This window comes from Vicugna pacos, chromosome 23 (assembly GCF_048564905.1).
Source record: "Vicugna pacos chromosome 23, VicPac4, whole genome shotgun sequence".
In the NCBI taxonomy this organism is placed as follows: Eukaryota; Metazoa; Chordata; class Mammalia; order Artiodactyla; family Camelidae; genus Vicugna; species Vicugna pacos.
Window position 1 is genome coordinate 22,198,713 of NC_133009.1, and position 15,847 is coordinate 22,214,559.

At 34.0% G+C, this 15,847-nt stretch overlaps 1 protein-coding gene across 6 annotated transcripts in view; it reads left to right on the forward strand.

The window, feature by feature from the left end:
- Nucleotides 1-13,917, forward strand: part of ENAH (ENAH actin regulator) — a 129,228-nt gene extending 115,311 nt beyond the window's left edge. For 5 of the 6 annotated variants that reach the window (XM_072948659.1, XM_072948660.1, XM_072948661.1 and 2 more), the window contains 4 exons: nt 1,291-1,357; nt 7,515-7,593; nt 10,314-10,371; nt 10,927-13,917. In XM_072948659.1, coding sequence (XP_072804760.1) covers nt 1,291-1,357; nt 7,515-7,593; nt 10,314-10,371; nt 10,927-10,964 — 242 coding nt within the window. In that variant the 3' untranslated portion in view covers nt 10,965-13,917. Of the gene's footprint in view, nt 1-1,290; nt 1,358-4,146; nt 4,210-7,514; nt 7,594-10,313; nt 10,372-10,926 lie in introns of all 6 variants that reach the window. The other variant, XM_072948657.1, reaches the window with a different exon arrangement.
- Nucleotides 13,918-15,847: the final 1,930 nt, after the last annotated feature.

Consider the following 15,847-nt stretch of genomic DNA (forward strand, 5'->3'; position numbering starts at 1 on the left):
TTTCACGTTGGAATTATTTCTTCATCTCTCTGCCTGCCTCTTCTTTAATGACAGTGTCCTAACGACCATTCCCTGGCTGCCTAGTTGTCCTTCAGGATTTCCTTTTTTTCCTCTACTCTGCCCGATGTCTCTTGGATGTGTTTCTGATTCTGTCTATCCTGAACCTTCTCATCTGATTATTTGATGTCCCTGGCTCACTCTGTGGTGGTCAGCGAGAGAGTATGTTAGCTGTCAGAATACAGAAGAAGGAATAACGATTAATTGGTTGATTGACGTTGAGTAAAATAAGATGAATGATGACTTTAAGGTTTCACACCTAGATGACTGAATGCAACAGAAGTCCAGAACAAAAGCAGTGTTTCAGAGTTTGAGTTAGAAAGTTTAAGCTTAGTTGTGCATATGTGTAGTTTGAAAAGAAGGCAGCTACCTAAGTAAGAATGTCCAGGAACCAGTTGAGGGGCTACACTGGAACTCAGGGAAGTTTTTTAGTTACAACTCCATGTAACTTTACTTAGGCTTGATTTTCATGCGGCCCAAGTTCATTCTTCCAGGACAGGGTTCCTGTCTGGATTTCACCCAGTCGTCTTGTGAGGCCAGTGATGGCATCAGTGAGTCAACCCAGGTTAGAAAAACAATTCAAAGCAGAGTAGATTAAAAGCTTTAGAGTAAACTCATCTTTATTTAACTGGAATTGTTTGTGAAGTCCCAAGATTTGATTGTTTGAGAATCAAGGAAGTACAGTAGAAGGATGATTTTGAAATATATTTTGAGTTGTTTGAATTTTTTCCAAGAGGACTCTGAATTTAGATTAAATCTTGAAGTACATGAACACGTTAAAGATTCTTTTTGTTTTGATGTTGGCACTAAAAATAGCTTAAGATAGTACTGTCCCATTCTGATAAACTTAAGCTATCCTTATTAATTTAAAATAATTTACACTATTTAATTCTAATTAATTAAAATTATCCTACCCCTATTATTCTATCTTTATTAGAGAAACTTCCTACCATCTGGTATATAGAATTAAAGTATTTTAGATTTAGCAATCTAAATTCTTCCTAGGGAAACTCACACTTGCTCATGAATTTCTTCACATTTTGGCATCTGAAATTGTACAAATTAGAATCCTTACAGATTTTAATTAAAGCTCAGAATTGAAATTTAAAATTTTTTATTTATCTGTCTTACTACATAAACATGTATAGTGGTATTTACTATTTTGTTACTTGTTTCATAATAACTCTGGGAGCATATAAGATATTAATAACTTATGTTCTTTTATTCTTAAAGAACCGACAAGAAAACCTTGGGAAAGAACAAATACAATGAATGGCAGCAAGTCACCTGTTATTTCCAGGTATCATTTTTTTCTAAGTTTTATATTACATTTGTATCTAAAAAGAAATAAACATCTGCATTTTTGTTGTAGAAAAAATGAATGGTAGATCTAAAAATTGTACAAAGAAGCAAATGAAACATCTGTAATCCTACGACTGTTGGATGACACTGAGCCCCACTTTATTTTTACTAATAATTGTCTAAATTCTACCCTATGCTTGTTATTATTATCTAGGCTGTCTGAAATTTTAAGATAATTCTTATTCCTCCCAATTTGCTTTATTTTGAAAAATTCAGAACTGTGGAACAGTTGAAAGAATAGTATCACAAATGTCCATTTACCCATCACCTAGATTCACTAGTTATTAACATTTTGCCAACATTGGCTTGAACGTTTGTCTACACATCCACACTTTTTTCCTTCTGAACAGTTGGAAGGCAATTTGCAAATATGTGCTGCTTCAGCTTTTTTAGGCTTTTAGCATTTCTCTTAATAAGCAGGACATTATCCTGTATAATCACAACACCATTATCTCTCTCAAGATAAATAATCTTGAACAATATTATTATGTAATATATTCACATTTCCCAGTTGGTCTCAGTGATAGCCTTCATTTTGTACCTGTAATTTTTGAAAGAAACATGTTTTGAACTGAAAAGCAGCTGAAGAGAAAAAGCTGCAATGTTTGAGAGAGAGCAAAATAAAACCTAAAATTTTGAATTTGTAAAGTAGATTTCTTTCTTTCTCAGTTGAAACTTCTAATTATAATCAAGTTAGAAAAGATAACACCCAGAAACAAGCCTGGTCACTTCGTGTTTTTCTTCAGGTGGCTGGGGTGTGCACTGTCAGGCAGACTCAGTGTTCCTTAGCTAGGCACACATTGCTGTCATAACTAGCTCTGTATCATAGGTCTTAAACATAGGTGAAACTTTCTCTTGGCTTATGAGACAGTTTAAAGGTCTCATACTTTTCCCAGGAAAGAAAAGGATGTATCTAGAGACTAAATTTTTAAGTCTTCTTGCCTTTTCTTTCTGAGCTATTTGCCTTATTTTTGCCTCATGAAAAGCAAACTTGACACTAGTTGTAGAAGCCTAATAACGAAAAATATAAGAACAGACCTCATACTGTCACAAGGCTGTTGTATCTTAGCTTCAGTCTAAATTTGGGTTTGTGTTTTGCGTGGTTCTTTCTATTGGTAGAAGAGACTTGGTGTTGACATAGTTATTTGAGGTCCACAAAGAAACTGGGCCTTTTTGAATGTATAGAAGCTTTTAGTTTCTAAGTGACTGAAAGATGAATATATGTGATTTTAGAAGAAAATGCCTGAATTGCTTTTGGTGAACATGGTTCTTCAATAGAGGAGGAAAATGTGCACATTTGTGTTTCTGAGATGTCTAATTGATGTGGCCTTCTAACGCATCTCCAGTAGTTGCTACGGGTTTTCTTTAGTAACACATTACAAAGCCTGATTTATCAGAATAGAACCGTGATGTACCGTTTACCCTTTGCAGTTACACACTGTTGGGGAGGAATTCCTTCTCCTCTTTGCCACTGCTCTTCACCCCTACTTCACTGATAGGGACTCCGGAGTGAGCTTGCCTGAAGCTCAACTTAAATTCAAAGCAAAAGTCATGTCTTACAAGGGACATGGAAAGGCTTCTCCAGACAGAATGTATGTGTTCTTTGATGTGCTTGGGCTTATTTGAAGGAAAGAATATTCTTTCAGAGAATTTTCAGCATTCTAAAGGGAGTTTAATAAATGTTCTAAACATCGCCATTTAAAAATACATTTTTATATGATTAATCAATTTTGGTTCTTATTATCTAGTAGTGTATTGTAATCGTGTTCTGACTCTGGTAGATAGTTTTCCTCTCTTTTTCCAAATAGACATTAGCATGCCCAGTTATTTCCTGACCGCTCATATGCCTTTTGATAGATTTGATCCAACCACTGATAATGTGTGTCTTAAAATTTCACTGCAAGCAGTTTTAAACCATAAAAGATTTTTAAAATATGTTTAAAAGACTAAGAACTGTATTGCCTTTCTTTCTGCATTATTTACCCTGTTCTTTCTGAAAGCAAATATATTGGCCATTTTTTGTTTTTATTTAAGTGTGCCTCAACATTGCACAGTAGTGAAAGTACTTGTTTGTCTTCTGAAAATCCATGTCAAAATTATGTTAGTGATAAAATGGATCAGTATCTTGTAATATACATGAGGGATTGTGTTATGTAGTATGTATTAATAAGATGCCAGATAGTAGGATAAAAGCAACAATGTTGTAGTTAAAAATGCTCTAAACCATGACTGGAACATAACATTGGAAAGTTTGTGAATTCTTTTTGTGGTTTTTGTTGAGAGCTTACAGATCTTGTATTCAGGATGGAAAAAAGGTCTTTACAGTGCCTCCTGAAAAGAGTTACAAGCTACAATGCTTTTTATTGTGCTTTTTATTTGAGTCTGTAGTTTTATCTTCATTCTAGTAGAAATGTCTTATATGTGTTTTTGATACTTGTTGAATCTTTGAAGGTAGATTTTATTCTATCTGCAAGTCTATAAAAGGTGGCATTGCATAATGCTTTTTTTTTAATTCTCTGTAATTGTCAGGTAAACAGTGTCCTACATAACTAGACTTAGTCTCCAAATATCTTTTTCTAATTGGAAAAAACAATTAGTTTAAAGTTAACAGACTCCTTTCATTTTTATTCTGTTTGCTGTAACTAAAAACCTATAAACCAGTAACAATGAGAATTCTCTTTAAAAGTTCTATTGTATACCCCTTTAAATGGTTTTTCCCCTTCATAGACGGGATTCTCCAAGGAAAAATCAGATTGTTTTTGACAACAGGTCCTATGATTCATTACACAGGTATCATCCTGATGTGACTTTGTGATTTGAGACTTTTAAATAACATGTTCAGGATAGGGCTGAGCTTTTTCTACATGGATTGGTAATCACCACAAGGAGATTTAGGAAGAGTGAATCTTTCATATTTAGCTTTATTTAAAGCACTTTTTAAAAAATTCTAAGATTTTAATTAGAAAAATTAATAATATTCATTTCCCTGCCATCAGTTTATAAATTATGTTTGGATTATGATAAATATAAATGATAAACATCAGAAATACGAGGATGGGACTCCAAGGCCACATATATCTAGACTGTTTGTAGCTTTTGCATTTTCTTTTAAAGGCCATTCTCAGGAGTGGAGGTGTATAGCTCAGTGTTAGAGCATGTGCCTAGCATACACAAGGTCCTGTGTATCCATTAAAGATAAATAAATAAATCTGATTACCTCTCCCTCCCCCAAAAAATTTCTTTTAAAAAGGCCATTCTCTTTACGATTATAAGACAAGGCTTCTTAAAAGTTGAGTAGAAGATCCTGTACTGTTTCTTGCTAGAACACAGGATAATATGGCCATAATTGTGGATAGTTTATTATTTGAAGAAAATCTCTGTTTCCTAGATACTTGGCAAGTAAATTGAGTATCTTTAATAACCTAACATCTAACATCCTGAGCAGATTGTTTTCTAAGATGAGTCCTATTATACCATTTTTTTTAATTACAAAAACTTAGGATATGAGGCATGTGTTTCTTTCTTAATTAAAAAAAATTGTCAGTTTTTTAAAATCCTCAAGTGTTTGAGCTATATTTAGAACTAATTTAGCAGAATAGGGACTTGAATAGTTGCAATACACTAATTTAATAGGCAAGTATATAGAGGCAACGCTCTCATTATAAAGTAATAAAAACCTCTGAGAAATCCCCCTATTTTATTATCAGTTATGGGGAAAACCCTTACGTTAGAAATAACAGATAGACCCATAATCGTCTATGCATCTATCTTTTAAAATACACATGAAATCTACAGGGAGCATGAATTAAATAGTATATGGAGGGCATGTTTATGGCAGTGAGTAAGGAGTTCTGTAATCAGACTCTTTTTGGCCAAATTGTTATTAACTACAATTATTTTCATGCCATTGATGATTAAAACATTTGGTAAGTTTCTTTTGTCAGCCACTTAAATCTGCATAAAATGTTTATAATACAATAGTGAAATAGTTTTTCGTTTTTTTTTTTTTTTTTTTGAGGTTGTTTAATTGCTTTGGCCAAAAGACTTATTTAGGAAATTTGCTAGCACATAGAAAAATAGTATTTAACAATGAGATTCTGTTGCAAATCTTTTCAGCTACCTTGCTGCTTTCATACATAGTGCCCCCTGGGATAATGTTATTAATAAAACTTTTTTAAAAAGTGGTGATTACTTCTTTCCTTCAGTATGAAAAGTTCCCCCCTTTAGTTAATTACCACGGTGATGGTGGTGGTGGCGGTGATGGTGGCGGTGGTGGTGGTGGTGATGGATTGCATGTTAGCATGAATTGAATTTTTTTAAAATTGCATGTTTCCACAGTTTTCTTATTATATAACGATAATTTTTTTGCATTGTCTAGTAAATATGGATATATTCATAGCATACTTCCATAGCAGTGGCAGACCACACTTACTCACTTGAATTTCAGGGATTTTCATTATGTAAGTTAGGAGACAACATTTAGCTAATTTGTACCAGTTAAATGTGAGACGTGAAAGAAGTGCAGAATAAGTAATAATTTACTTCTGTAGAGCAGGAATAGACAGTGTAGGTGAATGAAATGCACAGTGTGTCGACCTTTATGAATGCTGTATAGACCAGACTCAACAGAGCACCGGGACTTGCATACTATGGACCTCGATACGTCTTAACTGACTGTGGAATTAAGTAGTCTCCTCAGCAGAGTGAAAAGGCGTATCCTCACAAGAGGAAAGGAAATATGTCATGTGAATCTTCTTATCCAGCGTGGCCTAGCCCAGTGCCTATTGAATGAATAGCTTTTCTGAAACTTTCTTATTCATATAAACATAAGCAGCAGATACCTAATAAAATTGGTTGACTTGCTTCACGAAAGTCTTTTAAGCAGTCATATGTTTGATATTAAAGCAAATTAACTCAGTATTTCATCTTAACAAATAATGACTATGGATTTGAAGTAAAATATGCCTTATAAGAATAAGTTTGAAAATTTATTAAACCTATTGAGTCTTGGTTCAGATTTCTAACATTGGTACTCTGCAAAGTTGGAAATATGTGGCTTGACTAATGACGAAGTTGGAAATATATGACTTGCACAGATTTGTGGCCCTTAAAGAGTGGCCACTTATTATATATTAAACCTGAAAATAGAGGAGTACCCAGTTAAAATTCTACATTTTCCACGTAGGATTTTCTCTCATTGCCAGAGTTGGAGAGGAAACCATGACTGATTTATTTGATAATGAGGTTTTTGCTTAAAATATACCTAATCCTTAAAACTTATTTCTTCATGTAAAAATTTTAATAGAAGCTAAACTTTTGAAAGTGCAATAGTAATTGGCAGTCTGCTTCAGTGTGACATTTCCTTTTTTAAAAAAAATAAAATGAAGTATCTATGGAAGTAGTTAGCTGAAAACACCATTCAGATAACATCTCCATAAAAATTTCATTGGGAAATAGCCACATAGCCAATTGTATATGAATACAGTTTTGATTTAATAATCATTTTTCCAACATTCTTATTTATTTTGATGCTTGAAGTGGAATAAAGCATATACAAAGAAATCACGCTCACTAAAATGTCTTTTCTCCCACAAACCAAGGCGTAAGAGTTTGTAAATTGATTTATATTAGAGTGAAATGTTTAAGTCTTTATATTTTCCCTTACGTTGGTTTGCCAGGTATTTAGTAGATAATATACCGTTTCCAAAGAAGGAGAAAACAAGACGTGCTACTTGGGCTCAGATGATGCAGCTGGTCTCCTGTCTGTCCTGATCAATGTGCCACATGTTACCTGGTTACCCTCCCTATGCCTAAAGAGTGTTGTTGTCTTCTACTCTTTCCTGGCGAAGTCTTGTCATCTTATTACCTGTTCCTAATTCCTTTACAAATAACTGAAAATATTGAGAAAAGTGAAAAATATTTTCCGGTTTTTGTTCTAATCAGTTCTGCAACTATTAGGACAATTAACTTTTAACACAGTGTGTTTTAAGAAATGTACTTAAATCTGGTGTTGGGTTGGTAAATTTGCAGTTAATTATGAACTCATTAAATATCCTAAGTGTTGTTTACCTGTCTTGAAAATTTCATTTGTACAGACCAAAATCTGCACCCTCGTCACAGCCCAGTGCCAATGGAGTCCAGACGGAGGGACTGGACTATGACAGGCTGAAGCAGGTGGGCGTTCAGCAGCAGCTTCCCTTTATTTGTACTTGTTTCTTTAAAAAAAAAAAAATCCCATATGAATATATTTGACAGATTGTGAATGAATTTGAAAAGAATGTAGGGTTATTTTTATGCAAATTAAACAATGGCATTCATACTGTATTATTTTTTTCAAATCCTCAATTTTTAGTTAATAAATTCACATAAAGTTCCAGCAGTGGAGGGGGGACAGTGGTTTAATGGTATAATATAAACTTAAAATGTCAGTGCATGGTGTACAGTTGTTTTTTTTTTTAAAGAGAGGTTGCACTTTTCATTTATCATTCACCAAAATGGGATCCAGTAAATCTGGTTTTGGCAAGAATGGGAGGAAAATGAGCACTCTCATATAATTCTGTCTTTTAGGAAGCAGTTGGGGAAAACAAAAGCCTTGAAAATAATGTCTTACCTTTGAATCCAGCAATTTCACTTTCTAGGATTTATACTAGGAGAATATCATGGAGGTATATGTATATATAGTGTGGAGGAGGGTTCTGCAGCCAGTAAGGAGTTGTCAATGAGAATATTTAACAATGAACTTGCCCACATTAGGTGAAATAGACAGGTAACCTAACAGTATGAACAGTTATCCCAATTTTATTTTTTAAAAAAGTATCATCCATATTTTAGATTCATTTGCATTCTGTTTAATACCTACGTACCCAGAGGAAAAAGTGGAAAGATTAATGGGTGATTGTGGAGCTTTAAACTATTTTATTTCTAGAAGAGGTAGAATAATTTTTTAAATAGTAATTTTTAAAAAGATTCAAAATGGAAGACAGTACATCTTAGTAAAATAACTCCAAATGCACCTGTAGTGAAAAATTTAATTTTTGTCTTCTTACCTTGCACTTCAGGATAGCCTCTGAAAATACCAGTTGTAGTGATCACTATAACAAACACTTATTGACTGGTAAATGTCAGTGCTATACATTTGCTGGGTTATTAGCATGACATTTCTCCTAATCCTCACCATCATATAACGTAGTGTTTGTACTCAAATTGTGCACATCTGAGGTTCAGAGAAGTTAAATTTACTCAGTCCCGCAGTCGGGATCAGAATGCAGTCTTTGTTCAGAACTCATTTTCCCCATTCCATCACTAGCAAAGTTTGAGTAGGGCTTAAAAAGGAACCAATAATGTTGCAGTAATATGAGTGCAGAACAAAAGTTAAATAGAAATTAAAGAGACAGATACAAAGAATAATTTGAGGTCAACCTAATTTTTATACTGCAAAGCTGTTCGAAAAGTTAAATCGAGTTTTGTAATTTGAAAAGGAGGCATGTGGTCATTGATAATCAAGCCCTAGTTTCTTTCCTGCATGTTAAATGTGGATTTCTTTTCTTGAAAAATGTTCTGAATTGGAGCATTTGCACACATTTAAAATATAGTAATCTTGGCTATCTGAAGTAGTGAGCTAGAAGAGAGAATAGATTTGAGTTTAGGACTGATTTTATGATTAATTTGAATAAGGATATCTGTTAGTCCATATAATAACTTCTGTACCTCAGTTTCCCCATTGGCAAATGGAGGAATTAAAGTAATTGATAGTTTTCAACCTGATTTTAAGCATAAAAAGCTTTTTAAAAAAAATGAACCATAAACAGCGATTTAATTTTACCTGAGATGTGCAATATGTAAGTTGTATAATTCGAAACTAATCCTTCCATAGGATAGCGGGTTTTCACCCATTAAAACTGTATCACCTTGTTAGCCCTTTTGCTTTCATATTACACAATTCATCATTTTTTTAACTGGGAGGTATCCATTTTTTCAAATTGAACTTTATAAAGGAAAATATTGCAAAATACATACAGATAAAGGTGGTGTGGTTTTCATGGAGGAAGGAGGGGCCAGAGTGTCACTATTAAATAGAAGCATAGTGTGGGCCACACAGTACTTTAAATTTTCCAGTAGCCTCATTAAATGCAGAGAAACAGGTGGAATTCATTTTAATATATTTTGTTTAACCTAATATAGTCAAAATAATATTTCAGTATTTAAATCAATATTTTAAAATTACTAATGAGTTATTATACATTATTTTCTTCATGCTTAATCTTTGAAATCCGATGTATGTTTTGCATTTACAGTGCATCTCACTTCAGACTAGCCACGTTTCAAGTGCTCAGTGGCTACATATGGCTGTACCTGGCATCTTGTCCTGTGCATGTCCAGCAGGGTCCTATCCTCCTCCTCCTCTCCCACCTGTTAGGGCAGCCCCTGAGGCCCTCCAGGGGAATCCTAGGTTCCTTGAAACTTAGTTTGGCAGCTATGTAAGGAGTCCCCATACTTCAAACTAGATGACAGATTTGCCAAGAGCTGATTGTTCAGTTTACTTGTCTTCTTCCTTGGAACTTCCGTATGTATTACCTCTTAGCTCCCAGAAGACTAGATTAAAAGCCCAGCTTTTATGTTTTCTAGAAGTTATCTGAATCATACCTTTCACTGGTGAGCAAATAATTATTTTAGTTTAGAAAGCATTCTGTTTCATATTTTACTAGTCTAGAATAAGAGAAGATTGGGACAAGAAGACTATTAAAATTTACCAAGGTTAATCTTCTAAGACATAAATTGTGACTCTGGAAACAAAAAAATTAATATTTTATATATTCTTAAAATTTTATATGAGCAAGTATCTTTTAGCAATAATTTTTTTTCTGTATTTCTGATGTTTTTCTTTAACATTTTAGGACATTTTAGATGAAATGAGAAAAGAATTAACAAAGCTAAAAGAAGAGCTCATTGATGGTGAGTGTCTAAACAGATGCGCTACCCTTATTAATATTTAAAAATAACTTTTTAAGAAAATACAAATAAAGAAATACCCAGTTTATCACTTGAAGGCATAAAACAATTACTTTTCCATATTATCCTGCCTCTTACTTTGCTTAAAATATCAGGGAGGAGCGCTCTCTCCTTCATATAATGGAAATTATTTGTGAAAATAGGGGTAAATGAGATTTCTAAGTTCCAGCTGTTGAGTAGTAGTAGATGGAAGACTAGGTAAATAAGTCTTTCTCTAGGTCACCTCTCCTCATCCATCCCATCCCACTGCCCTCTTATTTTGAGCCTACAGAATCAGTGTTTCATTTTGTGTACAAAATAGAATATATAAATATACGGAAATAAGTGTGATCTTTGTAAAAATAAGAAAGCAAAGATCTGTGCAATGAAAGATGCAAGCTCAGTTTATCTTTTTATTACTGTGCGTTTGACTGCAGTCATTAAGATTTCTTAAGAATGAGTCACCCACATTTTACTTTCATTATATTTACTTTCATTACTTCTCCTTTTCCTACCCAGCAATCAGGCAGGAACTGAGCAAGTCAAATACTGCATAGAGAAACAAACTAAGGAGAGATAGGACTTTAATCTGGAGAAAGGAAAAAAAAAAAAACCTGCAAAGAACAACTGTTAACAACAAAACCCCTACATTTTGTGAGCTGTAAGAAGAAAATGGAGACAAACAGTCGGAAGGAGGGAAAACTCAACATACTTTGAAAGCCTTCAGACATTACTACTCTGGCGATAAGCTATTTCCCTCCCAGTTTGCTGCTTTTTTCTGACCTTTACAACAGGATGGAAGAGTCGTAAAAGAGTTCCTGGAACAGTTATGCAGAAAATGCTAAACCCGTCAGGCAGGATCACCGTGCATTGAAATATTTTCATGTCAAGATTAAATGGCACATTTTCCACAATCCATTGCTAAAATAAAGAGGAGAAAGGCTTAAGAAGTTTTTTTCAGAGAATGCTGGTGAAGAATTTAGCAAGTTACACTATTGTATTGTAAATGTTTCTCTCAGGTTTGTCTTCCTATCGTATTTGATATTCCATGAATAATCGAGATCAGCCCTATGTAAGTTAAGATTTTAAAATGTGGAACAAATGGAATTGTACGTGCTTTCAGAGGGTGATATTTATAAGAAAGTGTCCTAAAAATAATTTGTCCAGCTTGAGGAATTTGAGAATGATAGGAAGTCTCTCGAGGTAGCCTTCATGCAATTTTGTAGATTCAAACATAAAATTCGTCCAGAATTTAAAGATTTAGATGCCTTCCTAAATTGTTACAATGCTTTACCAAATCTATGACTCCTACATAACACAAACCAGTGGTCAAATGTAAAACAGTATATTGTAGATTTACTGTAGGTTTTCAACCTTTTTTAGATTTATGCATGTGGACATTTTTATAATGTAATTACAATCACCACAAAATTAGCTTTTTTAATTGCAGACAGTAATGCATGTCAGACTAATACGTAGTGGCCTTTTCAAGGCCTAGTCCCAGGGAAAACATTTTGTAGAGTATAGGGGAGTGGGAGGAAGGGAAGGAATAATTTTTTATTTAAAGTTAATTTCTGCACTATCTTTTTTCTCAATTATCTGCATGAATAATAATGAGGAATATTTTGTGACTTTCATTGGTAAATATGTTAACAGAACCAAGTACTTAATCTTTTACATCATGTCTTCAGCTATTTGTATTTTAACTTCCGTAACTTCAATGGTCTGAAACATGATTCTGAGCTTCACATGAATTACATCTTACTGTGGAACTCACAAGGTCGATCCCTGAATCTGGCAGTTACTATTACCTGGGTGCCCTGCCGTTCGACAGGTGTGCAGGCACACGTTCCTGACCACGAAGCTGCTTTTGAGTTTTGTTATGTTGGGCTCCTGGAAAGTAACAATGATGGCAGCAGTTAAGGTCACAGAAACCACTGAGTGAAGGGAAAACAACAAGGGGTCCTGCGTAATTTTCTTTTAATAAATAAAGTGAGACTTAGGTGGTGGGAAGAAGGCATTAGACACTCTACTTACCACCGTGTGTGTGTATGTTCACGTGTGTGTGCGTGCGTGTTTGTGTGTATGTAATCCGCTCCTTTTTCTTTGAAACACATTAAGATTAAAATAGGGGAGAAATCCTATATGTTGCAATGATAGAATTTTTTGAAAATTTAGGAAATCAAAAATTCTCCAGGCTCTCCATCTTGATTTATGCTTGAGTTGTTATGTGCCATATTTGCTTTGAAATCTTTGATTATCAGAAGTTTTACTAAAATTTTGAAGAAATAATCCGTTTTCATCTGCTTTCTAGATTTCTTAGTCAGTTCATAAGACAGAGCTTGTTGATAGCGTAGTTTTCTAAAGGCTGCAAGTCTGCAGCCATTACCACTTCAAAGAGGTTTGAATGAGGGACTTTTTTTTTTCCTTGTTAAAATAGTTCCTGTTTCTGTAGCAACTTCATTTTTAGATTAATCTGTGATGGGTGAGCTGTAAGTCAAGTATATAGTTCTTTTTTCTATCAACTATTCATTGTCATGCAATAGTAAAGGCATTAAGGATGCAACAAGCTTGTAAAGTACTATTTTCTAAAAGAAATAGGAGGCATTTTCATCTTTATTATTGTACTTTTGGTTATGTAAACACTTTGATATAAACGTTTATGTCCCCCATAAATCTAGTCAGAAATCACTTTTCACTTTGTTGATTAAGTTAAAAAGTCTATAGTAGGGTAGAATACTGGGTACAAGTGGTCCAAAGTAAGTAAAAGACTACGATAAAAATGCTAGATCTTAAAAAGAAGCTGGTTTATGCACTAAACGTTTTGTGCCTTGGTCTAATATTAACATGATGTCTGTATAAAATGACTAAAAGAACCAGTGTTGAACCATGTTATATTTCCCATCATTCTGCATTATCCCAAATTGCTAAGTGTATTCTTTCCAAGAAGTTTGATTGAATTACTATACATTTACTGCCATGTGTGACAGTTTTGTCATTGTTAGAGATTTCAGTAATTAAAATGGGAAACAGAAGCTTAAGTTATTTTCCTTATCAAAACTGTGTTCCTTGGAACCACGTTATTATGATGGTTTTCGTGCTCTTGTACATCGGATGTCTTAAGCTGAGTGCAGTTTAGGAGATCCTTTCTAATTACAGGAAGGTACTTCTTTCCTTCAACACTGTGATCTGACCTGTGACAAATCTGTACTATACACTATGTAAATGGCTAACAAGTCAATTGCAAACCAACTGAATGTACAAATCTTAGTGCTGGTGCTGAAATCTCTTCAGAATAGTCATCATGATCTCAAAGTTCGTTTCAAAATTTGCAAGCATCAAGTGTCAATCAGAACTGAAGATGAAACACTAATGAATGTTGAATTCTCATGCTTTAGGTGTACTTCTTTTTAGATATTTTGGTTCTCTGCTATTTTTACCGTACTGTTTCATTTAAATTTCCTACACGCTAACTTCGTTTGTGCGATTGAAATAAAATTGCAGTATATACATGTTGCTTGTTTGTGACACTAAGATAATCTTCTGACAGTCTGTTGGTTCTAAAATAAGTTGTACTGAATGTGAAAAACACTTCTTAAAGTCCATGACGTCACTATTTAAAGTTTACGTATCACGCTATTCTTTAAAGGTTCCATAAGTCATAAATACTCAGTAATGTATACAAAGGGAATATGTGATAATGTATCTACTTTTTGCTTGAAATAAGTGTTGGGTGTTTCCTACTTGTTTTTATTTTCTCTCAGCCCAGCTTGGTACAGTGTCTTACAGTCAAGAGAATGATAAATGTTTGAATTCACTCCATCTTGTTCTACAACGTAGATACTTAAACTCATTTATGCAGTTAAAATTTTCCTTTATGTAGTTTGCAGCGTAAAGGACATTGTCTGGTAAAAGGCCTAATCAAGTGCTGAATTTTAGATATAGTGAATTCCGTATGGATAGTGTTTGTTTATACAGTATGCTGATTTCTTGATATCTACATATAAGCAGCAGTACTTTTTATCTGACTCTTAGGAGGTATTAATTTTGAGTTTCGTTTTAGAAGTCTAACGTCTTTATTAGAAGTACAACGGTCTCTCTTTTTTCTTCTACCAGACCCCGACTCTCCCCTCCCTCAACCTGTCCACTTCTTGCGGACCCGGCGTTCCCACCATTCACTTACATTTGCAGCTGTTCATTACCCAGTCCACGGGTGTAGACATATCAGCTGATTTGTTCTCTCTGTCCCATCTCAGGATCCTGCTTCCCTTCATGTATAAATCAGAATGTTTGTCTACAAACTAAAAGTCTCTTCCCATTCAGAAATGAATTGACAAATGGTAACTTCTAAAATTTGCCTAGCTACAACTTCATCTCCTGCGTTTGTATATACTTTCAGTGCCATTGTGAAGAATTGGCCTTTAAATTCTAAGTCGTATGTTACCCTTTGAAGCACAGTTTACAAAGGTATGCTACAGGATCTCTGTCATTTCTTTCTGTAGCCATCATAGCTTTATAACTCTATTACCCTGTAAATTCTGTGGATTATAAGCATAAAAATGACACCACGTAAAAGCATACTGTGTGAAAGAACTCTCTAGGAGCTCTTAATTCCTTTATGAAGCTATTACATAATCTACTCTCCTAAAAGCATTTACTCCAGCATTCACATTAAAACTCCAAACCTGTTCCTGGTAGTATCATTTTTGCTTTTAATAAAAGGATGAATTCCTATCTGTGTATCTCCTCAAAGCTAAGAGCTTATTGAAATTACTGATGTTTAATACCTCTGATTTTTCACTGGAAAGCCATTTAATATTTAGATTTAGATGCTTCTGAAGTACATATAAGGAAACTTGTCAATCTGGGGGAATAGAATTGTCCCAGGTCCCTTTGGCTACATGAAGACACAGTCGAGACCATTTACTTTTAAGAGTAGTTTTCTCTTGAATATAAGCACATTTGACTAAGTAGCTAAAGTTGGTAACCGCTTAAGAAAGGACATTTATATAAAGCCAAGTGCTGTTGGAGGTCTGGAGTGCAGATTTTCTGTTTGTTCCCTTTATGTGGTCTCTAGATAATTTTTGAGACTCAAGGGTTTTTTTTCTATGTATTCATAATACTGAGAAAGTGAAGCCTTCAAATTTTTTAAAAGTCTAAAATTGATTATAAAAGGAAAATATTACTACAGTAAATTTAGGAGTTGTTAGGGATATTCAGCACCAACATAAATGGAGGTCTTGGATATACCCTTTGTTGAATACCAATGTGAAGTCACCAAAGATACAAATTGAATCTTTCAGTAAGGAGGTGTATTTGAAAGTCCCTAATGTATGGACTATGTAAATTTATCTGTGTCTTTCTAAATAGTTTTTGTTTAAGTAACAGTGCCTGTGGGAAGGTAAATAAATGATTAGTCGTAATGACTTAGGATGTTAAA